Source organism: Oppia nitens, unplaced genomic scaffold, assembly GCF_028296485.1.
Source record: "Oppia nitens isolate AA-2021 unplaced genomic scaffold, nextdenovo-longstitch-racon4-pilon3 scaffold2_pilon_pilon_pilon, whole genome shotgun sequence".
NCBI lineage: Eukaryota > Metazoa > Arthropoda > Arachnida > Sarcoptiformes > Oppiidae > Oppia > Oppia nitens.
In genome coordinates this window covers 7,038,457-7,057,102 of record NW_026533210.1, presented here as the reverse complement: position 1 = coordinate 7,057,102, position 18,646 = coordinate 7,038,457, and the positions used below count along the sequence as shown (strand labels likewise).

The following is an 18,646-nucleotide window of genomic DNA, read 5'->3' as shown; positions in this document are numbered from 1 at the left end:
AAAAATAAATATTTTTCTATTGTTATTACAGAATTTATCTTAAAAAATAATTAAAATAATCATTTGCTTTACTTGTACGATAATTTTGTTATTTTTATAGATTTAATATTTAAAGGTTATTAAATATGTTTTGGTCAATTAAATACTGAATATTTATGGACTTAAATAAACATTATTTTTTTTAAATACAGTATGTTATCCAGTGATAAAATAAATGTTTATACTATATATCACATGTATGTTATAATTAAGTAATATTTTTAACGGCATCTTATTTTCATTTAAAAAGTAAATATTAATAACATTTAATAATAAAATTATAATATAAATAATTTCATTAATTGTCATTTATGTTAAGCTAAAAAAATATATATATATTTAATTGATAATCTTCTAATATTCATGAATATTAATTTAATTTATTATTGATATCTATATTTTTAAATATCTATATAAACAATATAATACAAATTTAAAGTTTAATTATAACAGTAAAAAATGTGAATAATACATTTTATAAATATATTACAAAATTGTGTTTTTTAGTCAATAGGTTTGAATAGGTTTTATCTACAAAAATAATATTAAGAATTACATATATTATGTCATAAATAGAATTTTTGATGAGATTATTATTATGTCATTTATATTTATATATATATATTCCCATATCATTCAACATAAATATCTTATGTGATATAAACTTAATATTTGTATTTCAAATTAAACTCTTTTCATTAATTTCTATCACTTTTATAGTAAATATTAATGAAATATTTATCAACATTTTCAGTAAATGCGTGAAAATAATCATTTATTAATTAAATAATAATAATAAATTAATTCAACTGTATTATTAAATTTTTTAAAACTTAGATAAATATATTATAGTTTTTTTTTCTTTATCAGAAATGTAAAATATTTACACTATTTAAAAAAATAATATGTACTGTATATATGTACTAAACAGTACTTTGCATAAATACAAACACAAATTTATCTTATTATTTAATAAAGTTTAAGGAATTTTTTGTTATCTAACTTACAGAGAAAGAGAGAGAGAGAGAGAGAGAGAGAGAGAGAGAGAAAATAAAAAACTAAAATAAATTTTAAAAATGTATAGAATTTATATACAAGAATACTTGTGTTGATTTTTCTAATTAAATTTTTGCCTTAAAGTAAATGTCAAAAAATCTATATTTAAATAATAAAATAAAAATTTTTATTCAGTAATGATTTTGTAATATTATAATAAAGTCGACTAAAATTTTTATTACGGTTCAAAAATTAGACGTTTTCTTAAAGTAATCCAATTCACAGAGGATTTTTTTGGCTTACAATTGAAAGATTGCTAAACTTATTAAAGACAATAGAGTTTTAGTATTTTAATATAAATTATTTAATTAAGAAATTAAGAGTTTTAGTCTTTATTCAAAAAATACAATAATTTTTAGTATATTGATTTAAATCATTGTAGTTTTATAATTAAATTTTTATATAAATTGTAAATTTTATTGTCACTGTGTGTGTGTATGTTAGTTAGTTGTGTTTATTATAATTTATGTTAATAGATTATCTAATGTATTATTTATTATTTTAGTCTAATAAAATTTTCAGTAATACATAAACAATTTGTCTAAATATATATATATATATACAAATTAATGATTAAATTAATTTATGATAATTATACTGTTTAACTTCATAATTATTTTGTTAAAATTTATAACTGAAAATTTAAAAAAAAAATTATATATATGTATATATATATATATTTTATATAATAGTAATTATTTTATTAGTGCATAAAATTATTAATATGTATCAATAATGTTATTTACAATATTATTTATTTAATTAAGAAATAATAAATAATTGATAGTTTATTTTAATTTGTAATATTTATAATTAATAATATTGTGCATAATAACAATTTACTAAAAACTATATTCTATACAAAATTTTATATTTATATTTATATCTAAATTTTAAATGATATCACTTTAGATTATACGATATATAATATTATATATTAGATAAAATAACTGGCATTTTCAACAATATTCAACATAGTATAGATAAAATCATTTATCTCTACTTAAAAAACAAAAACTATATTATTTATTTATATAAAAATTTTCACTTTAAATCTACAGTTAATTTGAATTCCCAGTTTAGCTAAAGTTATATTAGAAAAACAACAAAAAATATAACTAATTTTTATATGGATTAAATCCCCGGGAATTTATCAAACTATTGAAAACAATTATAAATTGAGTCGATTGCTATGGTTATCATTATTTTTCTAAAAAATGTGTTTATTATTATTATTATTATCATTATTATTGTATAATCATAGTCTTAATTATTATAATTTCCTTTATTTAACATTTCAGGAAAATTTAATATACAGTTAAATATTTTTCATAATATTCATAATAATAATAAAAATAATAATTCCTTACATATAAGCTTATATTTAATAAATAACAAAAAAGTAGCAGGGGCGGTTAAGAAAATTTTGGAAATTGATATTTTAATTGATATAATTTAATATATATTATAATTTTACACATATATATTAAATTTTAGATCAATCGGATCAATAATATTATAGTTATTAAATAAAATAAAAATTTTTGTAATTATTATCGATAGAGTACAGTTAAGTCACATAATGTAAACTAATTTTTGTGTCAATTAATTTGTCACGTGATGTTACATAATTTTTATAAATTCTAAGCTCCCCGACCGTCACAATATATATAATTTAATTATTGATAATTTTTAGATTATGTTTGAGGAGCAGATCCACACTTTCCTAAAAACATCTATTGATAATTATAATATTACCAAAAAAATTTCATGTAAATCGATCCCAGGGACGGGTGTTTTTTGGGGGGTCAAAGTTTGATTTTTTTTTTGTATACTTCCCATTATAATGAATTTTTATTTTATTTAATAACTATAATATTATTGATCCGATTGATCTAAAATTTAATATATATGTGTAAAATTATAATATATATTAAATTATATCAATTAAAATATCAATTTCCAAAATTTTCTTAACCGCCCCTGCTACTTTACTCTTAATCATACTTTACAAGTAATGATAAATTTATAATTTATTTAAAAAAATATTAAATGAAAATAATTTATTTTAAAACAATAAAATTTTACACAAAAAATAATATACAAATCAATAGCGCCATCTATTTGTTTGTATTATGATTTGTATAAAAAATTATTTTTTTTATCATTTTATTTAAACTTTATAAAGTCTATATCAGAGCAGATAATTATAAAAATATTTTAAATACACTTAAAACTCATATTAATTGTTATATTAAACTACAGTATTATCTATTAACTTAAATAGAGAAATAAAAATATTAAAATAAATATTAAAACTAAGTATTTGGGGTAAGTATTAGAGTAAACAATATATTTAATTAGGAATTTATGTTAATTTATTGACAATATAATGATTGATTGTACTGTACTTTACTGTATATGAATGAAATAATATATTGTTAACATTACTAACTTAATATATACAGTATATATATGTATAACTTTTATTGTTATTATATTATTAAATTTAATTAGATTTATTAAAAACTATTTTTAATATATAAATAATTAGATAAAAATTTTAATAATAAATGAATATATTTTTTTTGAAGACTATGAACTTGTGCTTAATAATGATTGTTGAATGTCAATGATAATAATAATAACAATTTTTGTGTATTAAATATTAATTAATTTTAATAATAAATAATTAATAATAAATCTTTACTAATACATTGACAATTAATATACAGTACTATTTGTCAAAAACATGTTAAATAATATTTATATAAACTATTTCATAATTTAATTATAATATATTGTATACTTGAATGAACAGCTAATTAGATGAGATAATTACTAAATAAAAATTATTTATAATTCAATTGTACAAAAACGCATTCAAGTAAATCATTTTTGATATATACTGTATTTTTAGGACACAAAACAAATATTAAAACACGTTTTTGACTACTCTATCGATGTGTGTGTTTGTGTATATGTTTTTAAAAGATATACTGATTTAATGACCTAATTATGAAAAATTTTGTTCACAAATAAATTTATGTCTTTTAGTTATTTACATTTCATGTCCGCATAGTTTTGTGATTCAAATGTAATTTTTAAAAAAATATTAATTCCCTTTTTATAAATATATTTAATACTTTTTTTTAATTTATTAATAATAAAATATAAGAAAGTTGTTATTAATGCTTTTACAAATGTTTTAATAAATCAATATATTTAAATATTAAGTTAGATTTTTATTACCAATTTATAATTTTTTTATTGAAAAGATATTTATATACAAATATTAATTTAAATGAGTATATGTACTAAAACAACAATGACTTAATATTAAATACATTTTGGTAATTAAAAACTTTTTTGGCAATAAAATAAAATTAATTAAATTTAATAAAAACAGTGTATAAAGAAAATTAAATAGAATTTATGGAAAAAAAGTGATAATTAATAATAATTAACTTTTTATGAAAAAAATATAATATTTTTCTTTCAAAAAATACTAATAAATACATTACTTAATTAATTTGTATGACTTTTTGAATGTTGTTTTTTCTCAATAATAATTTGTCGCTTCTTTTGACGATATGTTTGGCGATAGAAGTCATAGAATAGGAAAAAGAAGAGCGGATTCTGGCCGACGGCGACCACAAACCAACTCATCGGATAACCCGTTTGCATGAAGTATAGTACGACACCATATGTACCACAAATGGCAAACTGGATGATCTGTGCGACGGTTATGTACTTTTTCCACCACAAGTACCGCTGAATAGCCGGTCCAAAGCTGGCCAATCCGTAGTAAGTGTACATAATTACGTGGATCAGTGTATTGCAAATACCGAACAACAGTACAATCGGTGCCTTCGGGTTGACTTTGAGGCACAGCCAGCACAGTATGGGTACAACAGTGTGATGATAGAGATGTAGAAATGTTATCTGACTGTCCTTTTTGCGCAATACAAAGAATACGGTATCCAATAGATCGAGAAAACGGGTCATCCAGAAGAGCCATTCAATGCTCAAGAATCGCATCGTACCAACCGATCGGTCCGTTTGGTCCGGATATTTGAAATTCAAAAATACCCGTCCGAGCTCACAAGCGCCCACTGCTTCAACAAACAGGTAGGCATTGGCCGCAACCATCACTATGTTGTAGATAAACATCGGTCGTCTCATGTCATACGCCGACCGATTGGCCATAAAGACGGGCAACAGTTTGCGTGTTACCAATAGATAGCCAGTCATTACGGTTAATATCTGCCAAATGCCGCCCGAAACAAATGGCAGATCATGTGTACGCGGATCACCCATTTGGTCCCAATAGTCGTCGGTTAAGTAGTATACCAATCGGGAGGTCATGTCTGATATGGATATTAGTGCCATTAGTATCGGTGACTGAGGTAAACAAAAAAAACACACACTTTTAGCACAGTTTTTTCAATTAAAAAAAACTATTACAGGAACTGTTTATTAAATGAGATCACTTATACTATAAGACAAATATTTGGTGTGGAAGAGACCCCACCAGCAAAATCGTACTGTGCTTTAAGCACTGACACAAACTTTTTATTTTACTTTACTTTTTCGTGTATATAATAAGTGTATCCAAAAGTTAGTAACTGTTTCTCTCTCGTCGTTACTCTCATTCAATAACTCGTTGATCTCACGATTCAAATATGAAAACTACTAAATAGTTTGCTATTGAGTCGCGCTCTCAATAAATTCAATAATGTTTTTATAATAATATTAGTGTTATATTAGTTATAATAGGCTTTGGATTTGCTTTTTGATAATACTTTAGATCCGTATTAATATAGATAATAAAAACAGAAAACATTAGTAAATGTTTTAATCAATTAATAATATATATCAATATATATATATATTTACTGTATATATAAATATACACTAAACTAGAATCTAATTTATGAATTTAATCTATTTTCTAATAATATACTAATATTTTTCAAAATTGTTATTAAATATGTCATATATAACTTATAATATAAGTATATAAAAATGAAATATATTTCTATTTATTAATTAATTAAATAATTAATTAATTAAACTATAATATGATAATTTGCAATAAAGTTTTTTTTATAAATATAGAAATAAATAGTATCATAAAATTTATTAAACTATAAAATGGCATTTTTAATCAACAAATTAATAATTAGATATAAAATTTATATTTTCATTATTACTATTTTCTTATTATTATAAATATTTAGTGTATAATTCTGTATACTTATACTTATATTAACAATCATTAACATTCAGTAATAGTTATTACTTTTAATATTGACTAATTAAAATTATTTTTTGAAACTTTTAACACATAATTAACAAAAATATCAATTTATTTATTGTATGATTCATTGTGCAAATTGGAAAATATATTTGATTTTCATTAGTGTTTTGATAACTAAACTACAAAAAACTGGTTTTGAAAGCAACTCTCAATTATTTTAAAATTCATTATCAATTTTTGTTGTTGAAAAATTCAATCTTATATTTTATTTACAATTGAAATGTCACTTTAAATAATAATAATAATAATAGACATAATCAGTAATTATAGTCGTTGGACATAATTTAATTAAAAAATATATTTATTTAAAAAATTAATTTTGTCTGAATTGTAAAATTGAATACTTTATATATCAATAATAATAATAAAAGTTGACCTCAGATATCATAAATTAAAAGTAAATCATAATTAATTAAATAATAATAATTAATTATTAGATGGGGTGTTATTAAATTAATTCAAGATTTTTAGGATACATTTTTTTCAATAAGATTATTATTAAATTTATTTTTTATTTGTTTTTACCTCCAAATTGACATCAATTTACAACACTAGGTCTTAAGCGGACAGTTATCTGTTTTGGACACTTTCACACCAATGTCTTTATTGAGAGCTTTATATATATATTGGATATATTATAATACAGTATTATTGTCTACTATTTGTTAATAGTTTTGTAGTTTTGAAAGATTCACACGATATGTCATTTCAATATTATTAAACTAAACATATTGTGTGTATTATTATTATTATAAAAAATTAGAGGAAAAAAATTAATAATAATTATATCCTCTGATATCATCTGTCAAAACATTAAGTTCAATAACATTACGGTATAAATCATATACCGGTATATTATGGGCCATAATTTATAGCTATTTAACGACCACTTAATAAAGTTAATATTTTTTTTTGTTTCAAAACAATTATTTAGAAAAATTTTAGTAATATTTTTTAGTAATAAATTTATATTGATTTTTAAAACAAAAATAAATTGTTGTACGGAAAAGGCACCGTTATATCAACAACAACAACAAAAAATCAATGGTACAGTTACTATGATATAATAGTATTTAATATATTTGGGTTAGTTTGGGGTGGGTGTGTGTGTGTGCGGGTGAGGTTAGAAAGTGGTTGGGTGGGTGTGTGTGTGTGTGTGTGATAGTCAATATCATAGTTTTTTTTTACAATTTCAACTTGTTTTATGTGGTTATATTAGTATTATTTTTTTAAAAAAATCATTGTTAACAAAATAATAGTATAGTAATATTATAATCTTTATCTTCTAATAAATTCATATTTATTGAATTTTATCACAAATAATATGTATTACATTTTAATAACATTTAATTAGCAAAACATGTGTTTATATATACAGTATATATTATGCACTAATATTTTGTAAATAAGTGCTGCATTGAAATAATTACGTTCAATAAACTTTAGAAAAATAAAAATACGTTTACTATTAATATTAGAAATACATATTTATTGTACTTATTTATAGATAATATATTGAAAACTAATAAAAGTTTTGTTATATGAGATTAGATTTGATTTTTTTGTTAGGTTTTTAAGATGTTTTCGTCATAATTTTTATCAATAAATTATTTATATGTTTATTAAGTTGAAAAATAAGTAACATTTTATAGAGGTTATGAAAACTCATTATTTTAAATATTTATTATTAGGTCTATTTGATAAATTACATATTTGATATAATTAAATTTAAAAAAAAAATAATATCTAAATTAATTGTATTAATTTATATATAACTTATATATAATTTATATAAACAGTAGGACATTGAAAAAATATATGATATACAGTATATAAATTTATATATATATATATAAATAGTATAATAACTAATGGATTGTTTGTTTGATTTCAGTCGATATCAAATTTTTGAGGTCTGCTTGCAATCCACTCTTCAATCTCTAGTCTCAGATTTGTTGGCATAGATTTGGCACTCAATGGCAGTTCCTGAGCACTGGTATTAATCCTTGTATCCATACCTTTGACAGTGCTTTGTGTTGGACTTATATTATCATAATAGGTATTAGCAGTTGTATGTCCGGTTGTGACACCTTTGCCTTTGTATAGTGTGTCTGTCAAGTGTTCATAAGCTAAAGGATTGACTGTAGGTGTGGCCAATGAACCCCTTTTTGCAATATTGGCCACATCTTTGGTCTCATTTGGACTAATGGTGGTCTGCTTTGGACTATTGGTCTGTTTTGGACTATTGGTCTGTTTTTGACTATTGGTTTGCTTTGGACTGTTAGTATGTTTTGGACTGTTTTTTGCATAGATATGCTTAAAATCTGACGGTGCTATCAGAGCTGTCGGTGCATCCGATGGCACCCTTTTGGCACTTTGTTTGCCTTTTTTAAAACTCTTGTTATATTTTGGCATAATTTCTATACACACAACTATTTGTCAAATATATATCAATTATTTGTATGATATTTGATAGCAATATTATAAATAATTTGAGTTTTATATTATTTATACAATAATTAAATTTTTTGAAAAACAATTGCGCGCGATATACATATAAAACTTAATAGTATATAAAATTAGTTAACTATAGTTATAATTGATAAAAATATTTAGATATTTTGTGTTATAATTTTTATTTTACAAATCAGTTTTGAAGTTTAAAGTATACATAATTTGTAAACTATAATTAACATAAAACATTGTACTGTATATTTTATTATATACTATTATGAATTGCATTAAAAAAATATTAATTAAATCAATAACATAAATATAATTAAAATTCAAAAAACAATTTAAAATATTACAATTATTACTTGATTTAAACATATTGCTTAATAAAATAATTTTATATTAATAGTGTAATTGCTTATTTATCTATTATGTATAATAAAATAAAAATAATTGTTTATTATTTAACAAAATAAAATAATAATTATTATACTGTATTATCGATAACAAAATATAATTATATATTTATTGTGAAAATTTATGAAAACAGTATATACAGTAGTTTAATGTTATATATTTATGGGAATTAATATAATTTATAATAAATAAAACATAATGAAAACTACATTCATTTATTATATTACAATTTAATTAGCAATAATAAATAAATGTCAGAAAATCAAACAAATGATAACTATATGATAATAAGCTTTATTTAAAATATTAATTATTGTATATTAAAGATTTCAGACTAAACAATAATGTTTACTGTGTCTTAATATATAAAAATTATGATATGATAATAATTGAATATTTTATTTTTTTTTATTCAACTAAAGTATTTGATTATTCATCACTGCCAATACAAGCATATGATAAATAGAAAATAATAAAAACTCATATTATATTAACAATATTATTCAAAAATACTATTAAGTAATATATTATAATTATTTTAATAACAATTCTTTAAAATTAATAAATAGTTTTTTTGTAACAATTTATAATTAACTGTGCATTTATTATAATTGCTAATATTGTACAATATTTTATCTGTTTATAATTAAAAAAAACTGTTTTAAACAAAAGTTTAAATGTTGGGTTGATTTGAATGGGTTATTATTGACTGATATTTGTTATATAAAAAATGCCATTGATTTCACACATGTGTTGCCGCACATAGCGATTGATTGGCCAAACACTTGACGGCACCCGAATTGACGTCACATTCGACCACTGAATTGGCCGGTCGTTTGTGTCGATTTCGACGGCGCCGACGGTTATTGACTCGGTTGACATTATTTCGATAGCTTGTTATAACCAAAGCCACAAACAATACGATATACACCAATACGACAATCTATAGCAAAAATAATGATTATATTATATAAAAGCATCATAAGATTTATTATTTAATTACATATTTATATTATGTGATAAATTAGCTTAATTTACAGTAAATATATGATATATATAAAATTATATAGAAATAGTAAAATAAATAACAAAAATAAAACTGATCATTATTAAAATTGAGTACCAAGCTTATTGTCATCGCATAAATCAATGATGATGACATGTCAATAACATTACATTATTATTATCAGTGTACTATATTATATCAATATATTATTGATATAAATATATATAAATATTATAATGACATGCTTGAACAAATACAATATTGGAATAGAAATGATAATAACAATAATAGTGTATTTTAAGATATGTTATTTTATACAAAAAAATATATTGTTAAAAAATATTACTGTATTTCAATACAATAACAACACAACAAATACAAAATTGAGAAAATATTTTCTTTGACAACCAAACAATTTCTGAATATTAAAGAATATTCTTATATATGATTTACTTGAAAGAGAGAGACTATTATGTATTGTTATTGAAATTTTAGACTTAATATTTTATTTTCTTCACATATTATTATTATACAGTATATTAGTGTGTATTCAGAGGTTTACTAACAGAGATTTTTCATTGTTTGAGTGTAAACTCAAAATTTTTATTTTCTCAAATGAATTCATTATATATATATATATTTTGTGGAAAAATTATATAAGATCTATAAGTTTAAGACTCAAGTTATATATATATATATACACCGTATATAATATGCATATATTTAATACAGTGAAGTATACTTGTAATATGAGTAAACAAATGCTATTTATATGCATAGACCTGTTAATACTGTATAATAAAATGTGTAAATTAATTTTGTAATCAATAAAAACAAGGCAATCTTATTACACATGAAAAAGTTATTTTTCAAAATAATAAATTTACTGTAAATGTTATTAATTTAAATTGCTACTCTAGTAGTTTGAAAATTTACATTATGACTATGTAATACAGTTAGTGTTGGGAATTTTTTGCAATTCAGTTTTCGAGTGCCGCAATTGCTGAAAATTGCTTGAAATTGCGCGCATGAGGGATTGTATAAAAATTAACTATGATAACGTTAAAAATTAGTTGATTATAAATTTAGATTCTTTACTCATTTTTTAAAATGTTTAACACGGTTTTCAGATGATAACATTTATTGCTCAAATAATTAAATTTTTAAAATTAATTAATATTTTTATACATATTGTTTTACCATTTAAACCTTGTTAATTTTAAAAAAAATATAGATAGAGTTATGTTACAATCGAGTTTTTTTTGCTATAGCGGTAATTTCACGCAATTGCCGAGCAATGCAATTGCGCATTTTGCAATCGATACATCACTAAATACAGTAGTAGTTTTATATGTAAATTTTTTAAAATACACTAAATTTTTAAATTTTCTGATTTATTCATTTGTTTTGTAAATTTATCCAATTATGTATAACTTAATTAAACAAAAGTTTAATCAAATTAAAAACAAATTGTTTGGTATAATTTGTTTGCTAACATGTTTGTATCAAATAATACAAATATGTTATTTGTATTTTACATTTCAAAACATAACTTCGGTTACATTTGAAAAAGTTAACAAACTATCACTTCCGGGCATTACTATATGTATGGATAAAAATTTAGCCGTAAATCGTGAAATTATTAACACATTTATTAATGGATCAGTAATGGCCAACAATATAACCAATGAGGATCTGATACAAGTAATTAACAAACATATGACTATTGGACAGCAGCTCAATGGTCTGTACCCATCGACACAACTGTTCAACTGTAAACTCAAAAAACCATTGGTGGCTATCGATGATAATAGTAATGATTGTGATGGTATTGCACCGGTACTTAAAACAGTTGATTATTTTCAAGCATGTTATAAACTGTTTGGTCAAAACTACAGTGAAAGTGATAATAAATTTTTAGTCGATCTAAACAAATTATACGGTGTCTATGATAATAGTATACCTAAAATTAAATTTAATAAAACTATCTCTAAAATACAGCTATTGATTCATCCGAGAAAACAAGTCATACATAACTTTTTCAAAAGCTATAACATTGAAATTGACTGCAAAGACAACTGGATATCTGTTGTCTACTATAGAAAGATAAGTGTCTCGTCAATGACCAGTCCCTATGAAACCAATTGTCTAGATTATACAAAGTACGGTACCTATCCTAGTATATCCCGGAGCGATTGCATTGATAAATGTCGACTAAATAATTTAGATAATAAGACAAACAAATATACTTTAGTATTATTAACTTATGATTTAATTGATAAGAAATTTGCTAATAATTACAACGAAACGTTTAATGATAAAATAATTGGCCAAAAATGTGGACAATTATGTCAACATCTAATCCCCTGTTATGATGAGTATTATTTGTTTGATGTAAAATATTCACAATTACCCCTGGACAATTTTAGGATGTTTTTTAAATTACCGGTAATACCTGATCTACAAATAAAACATTTAAAGAAACTGTCGTTTGAAGAGTTTGTCTCATATATTGGTAGTCTCATAGGCCTATGGTTTGGTTTTTCGATAATCATGTTATCAAATGTTATTACAAATGGTATTAATTTTATTTGTAATAAATTTTCGCTATATTTTGTCAAACATTTGTTAGTAAAACAAAATAATAAAATTAATATAATTAATGTCTCAACTTATGTTAATAAATGGTCAGTTAATAAATAAATTAAAAATATTGATGAAATTGATATATCTATTATTAATTATGAATGTAATTGTAAATTTGAAAAATATAATTTATTGAAAGTTTTAGTAGATATTTCTTACTATTTATTGTTTTAATTAATTAATTATTATATTTAAATTATTTAAAATTTATATATTAAAAAATAAATAATTATTTATATTATAAAGTCATTATAAATCATTTAAAAATCATATAAAAAGTTTATTATAACTTTACTCAAAATAGATAATGAATTTATCAATAAAGTAGAAATTTAATTAATAAAAAAAATATAATACTTCAATAATTATATTAGATTAATAGCCTACACATATTAATAAAAAACATCTTATATTTACAATAAATTTATGTAATTAATAAATTTATTATTGAAATTAAATATCAACAATTTATTATCTAAACTATTGTGCTAAATGTACATATTATGTAAATAATGAATTGCAAATAAACTATTTTCAAAATTAATTTTATATATTGTACAGTAGATATTGTACAATAGAGTACAGTATATTTAATAAATTGAATATCAATAAAGTTGATTAATACAGTATATTAATAAATATTGTATACTGTATTTGTCAAAATACAGTATTATTAGTAGTATAATATCATAAAAAATGTTCAATTTTAAATTAGATAAATGTATAAAAATTTTATTTATTACATTATGTTGTTTAACATTTTTATATCAAATTTATGAGTTAAGTAGTATTTATTTTTCTTATACCACAATAACTTCAGTAACTTATTTGAATCAATCAATAGTATCGTTGCCGGCAATCACTATATGTTTGCTTAAATATGATGTTTTGAAACCTGATTTCAAACAACAGTTCAAAGCTGTCAATAATATAACTAATAATTTGGAATTATCTGAATTGATCCAAAATATGACATTAAAAGATCAGTTCAATATAATCAACAAAAGCGCTGATATTTTAAGTCATGGCTGTCAAGTCATGAGAACCCGATATTTTGCAACCAATACTAGCAAAGCGTACATCGGTTGTGATCTCATAGCACCTGTACGTCAATCACAGAGCGATTATCAGACATGTCTGACACTGTTCTCCCAAATCGATGGCGAACCGGACGATAAATATTTAATAGACTTGACATCAATATATGGTGTACTGGACTGGACTATTGTTAGTCTTAAACTGGATAACAGTATAGCAAGAGTTAATCTATTGGTTCATCCGAGAAATCTAATGCCTCTAAACCATTACAAGTCAAACGATATCGAAGTTAATAACATTAGAAGAAAGTTATCATTTATAAACTATCAGAAGATAACTGTTTATCAATTGCCGGCACCTTATCAAACAAATTGCTGGGATTATGCACACTATGGTTATGTGTCGCGAAACGATTGTTTTGAAATATGTAGACTAAGGAAAATGCGAGAAAAATTTAAATTATGGCCATCAAGTCATTTGGCATACGTGGCCACCGATGAACTTATACTTGATGTCCAAAAATCTATAGACAACGAAACTTTTAGGAAAGGCGATCGACTAATTGGACAATTGTGTGACAAAACGTGTCGGTCTAACAATCCATGTGCTGAACAATACTTTGATTTAATCGACTTTCACTACGAGTTTTCCGATGTAACCAACTTTTGGATTGGTGTCGAAAAACCTATATTTCCCGAACTAGAAGTCAGACATTCACCGAAACTATCATTTGTTGAATTTGTTTCATTCATCGGTAGTCTAATTAGTCTATGGTTTGGCTTTTCAGTAGTCATGCTATCAAATGTTGTCTCAGTAGTCGTAAAATTTGTATCAAACAAGTATTCAATGTATTTCATGTCAAATCAAATTAAAATTCATAATTCAATTGATAAAAATAATAATATCTATTTTGTAAGAGTCAACAAGCAAACAAAAACAATGAAACATATTAATAACTTATATAAATAATCTATAATATAACAGTACAGATATGTCATTTTAATTAAAAGGTAAAGTCTAAGGTATAAAAATAGTAGTCAAATAGCAACAGTTACTAATATGATATGTTTTATTATAAATATTATGATTAGATAATTACTGTATAGTAAATAATTACATGTAATATTTATATTAATTATATATATTGTAATATTAACACAAAAATATAAGTTATTAAAATAATTAAAATACTATTATAAATATTGATATAACTAATATTGTTTAGATAGCTATTACTAATCTAATGCTTCTACAATATTATAGTATAAAGTAAATCTAATAATCGATATTTAATTATAATATATTTGTTTATTAAAAAATAATAATATAAATATCTAGAATATTCTAGTTAGTAAACTAAAAATATAAAAATATAAAAATTATTTTATAATATTCTATAAAATGCAAACTAATATTAATAAATTATATTATTTTTCATTTTATTTATTATGTTTGATAGCCTGTCTATATCAAGTATGGCAAATATGCATCAGATACTTGTCCTACGAAACGGTAACATCAGTCAGATATGTCAACGCATCGACCATTTCATTGCCGGCGCTAACCATTTGTATGAATAAACTTTGGTTTATTAAACCAGAGTTCAAGTATTTGCTGAATCAAAGTGATGGTCAAATCGGTGAATATTTGAGACAAATCAACATAAATTTGACGATTGAAAAACAATTTCAAACATTTCTAAACTTTACTGAAATATTCAATCAAACATGTAGTATATTAAGACCATTACATTTTGATGATAATTATCAATCGACACCACTTATCAATTGTAATAAAGTGACACCAATTAGACAGTCAATAGACTCACTAAATCTTTGTTTTACATTATTTTCACAATTGGACAACAAATCTGATGACCACTACATTATCAGCAAAGATATTCTGTTAAATGAAAATAACTTTTATCTGTTAATCATGAAACCTATTGCGGGTAACTTTAACTTTTATATGACACTACATGATAGACACGAAATACTACACAATCAATATAAAAATAATAAAATTCAAATTCATTCTGAAATAAATCAAATGGCTATTATCTCATTTAGTAAAATAGTTGTCCATTCAATAGCTAAACCATATGAAACCAATTGTTTTGACTACAAGAGTGTCGGATCAAACTCGCGAAATGAGTGTTTAGCAAAATGTAAAATAAAACAATTTTACAGATATTTACATCAATGGCCGGGCAGTTATCTGGTATATGACCCACACATTCAAAACTATTTCTATAATATCTTTGATGCAATCAATGGTAAAACTGTAAATATAACTTTAATGTCATTAGACAGTCAATTGGTTAGACAATGTCTCAATGAATGTCATTATAATAGCGAATGTTATATTGAATATTATAGATATGATAGGAATTACTATTACCATAAAAATATAGGTAGCTATTTGATGGTTGACATACCCCGTATACCTGATCTAACAATTAGGCACACACCTAAAATAGATCCGATTGAATTAGTTTTATATGTGGCCAGTTTGATAAGTCTATGGTTTGGCTTTTCTATTATTAATTCATCAAAATTAGTTAAAATTTTTATGAGTTGCATGAAAAAAGTCTTCAATTATTATATTGATAATAGATTAACATTGAAATTTAATAATTCAAATTATACTAATCAATCAGTAAGAATATATGTGTTAAATAATAAATGATACAAAAATTTATTTGTTTATTTTATTTTTGAATTAAATTTATAAAATTTTTTGTGACTGCAATTTATGTATTTGAAAAATACTTAATATATATTTTTTTATAAATTATAATATTTTGTTTATAAATTATAATATTTTGTTTTCATTTTTTCCATATAATATAAAATGTAAATTATATATATATATTTTATGTATAAGTTTATTTTCTGTTAAAATTTTTCAATTAATAAATTAAATTTTTGTATGTTTTTGTGTTTGTGTCAGAGGAGACATGTATATCAAGTATTGCTTAAAAAATAAATACAATTAAAATAATTGATATAATAATATCAATATTGATAAAATTAATATAATTATGTTATTGCATTTTAAATACAGAGAACTTTTCGATTTATGCAGTATAGGAATGAGTACAATAAAACCTAACTACTAATACAATAATATATAAATTAATTAATTAACTTAATTCTTTTAAAAATTTAAGTTATTATTATACCATATAATAATTAAGTATTAATGTATCTTTAAAATATAATTTTCTAATAATTTTATATTAAAATTTAACAAAAAATTTACGGTTGGTGTAACGTTATCAGGAAATTTAAAGTAGCTTTATTATTGATAATTTATAATAATTCTGCCATATTATTAATACTTAATACATTCACAATTTAAATATTTAAAAAATAAAATATAGGAAATATTAATTTTATGTTATTTGTTTAGAAATCAAATTTCTGAATGTTATTTTTTAATTCTAACAAATATTAAATTTAAATTTGACTGAAAAATGTGATCTAATTATTTAAAACATTTTAATTTTTATTTATAACGTAATGTATAAAGGCTTTAGTTAATAAATTCAATTTTATTGTAATTAATTTAAATGTTTTGATTAGTATAGTTTAAACTTATTTTTAATTAGTTTTAGTTCAATTTTGTTAATAAATTATTTATGAGTAGTTTTAAATAACAGTATTTTTTAATTTTTAAAGTTTAACTAAACTATTAATATTAATAAACTATAAAATTATTACTTTATATATTAATAACAAATAATATTAAACTATAATTTATCTAATTATTTTTTATTTTTTAATTTTAATTTTAATAAAGGGGCGGTTAAAAAATTGAGTTGATAGAATTCAAGCAATTTGGTAATTATTTATATTTAGTTATTTATATATAGTTGTTTTTATTTCCTGATAACGATACACTAACCTTATAAATTAATTATTAATTATATTTAGTTAGTTATATTTAGTTGGGTTTTTATTTCCTGATAACCATACACAGCCTTATGAATTAATTAGTAATTATATTTATTATTATTTTTAAAGTTTGTGTTATTTCAGTAAGTAATCTTTTTAATTAATATTATTATAGCTTCAGTTTATTATAATTTTAGATTTAATTTGAAAATAATATTTTATTTAATACTTGATTATTTGTTTATTTTAATTAACTTTTAGTGGATATCATGTAAGCATAGTATAAACAGTGCTTTCCTATACTGCACAAATCGAAATGTTCTCTGTATATTTTTGCTACAAATTTTATTAAGTAAATACAATAATCGATATTTAATTAGAATAGGAATAAATAAATAAAATAAATATTATTTAAAATTTTTTAGTTAATAAATAATAATAAAATATATTTGTTAGTTATTACTAAGATATTAAAATTGAAATCTACTGATAAATATTTTGTTAAATTTAGATTAATTTTTTTTTTAAAAAAAAGATAATAATGGCTAAAATTAATAAATTATATTATTTTTCATTTTATTTATTATGTTTGATAGCCTGTCTATATCAAGTATGGCAAATATGCATCAGATACTTGTCCTACGAAACGGTAACATCAGTCAGATATGTCAACGCATCGACTATTTCATTGCCGGCGCTAACCATTTGTACGAATAAATTGTTTTTCATTAAACCAGAGTTTAACTATTTGTTGAACAAAAGTTTTGA

The 18,646-nt window shown here is 21.7% G+C and overlaps 2 protein-coding genes across 2 annotated transcripts in view; both read right to left on the bottom strand.

Moving 5' to 3' along the window:
- Positions 1 to 4,623: 4,623 nt before the first annotated feature.
- Positions 4,624 to 6,978, bottom strand: LOC128955969 (elongation of very long chain fatty acids protein AAEL008004-like). Its single transcript, XM_054301649.1, has 2 exons — positions 6,944 to 6,978; positions 4,624 to 5,499 (listed from the first exon to the last, which is right to left on the bottom strand). The coding sequence occupies exon 2, from the start codon at positions 5,485 to 5,487 to the stop codon at positions 4,624 to 4,626; it is 864 nt and encodes a 287-aa protein (XP_054157624.1). The 5' UTR covers positions 5,488 to 5,499; positions 6,944 to 6,978.
- A 2,998-nt stretch (positions 6,979 to 9,976) lies between these two features.
- LOC128955350 (uncharacterized) overlaps positions 9,977 to 18,646 on the bottom strand; it is a 30,851-nt gene continuing 22,181 nt past the window's right edge. The window contains exon 3 of the mRNA XM_054301015.1: positions 9,977 to 10,232. Coding sequence (XP_054156990.1) covers positions 10,032 to 10,232 — 201 coding nt within the window. The 3' untranslated portion in view covers positions 9,977 to 10,031. The remainder of the gene's footprint in view (positions 10,233 to 18,646) is intronic.

Coding starts and splice junctions, on each gene's coding strand:
- LOC128955969 (XM_054301649.1), bottom strand. CDS start 5,487: ATGGCACTAATATCCATATCAGACATGACCTCCCGATTGGTATACTAC.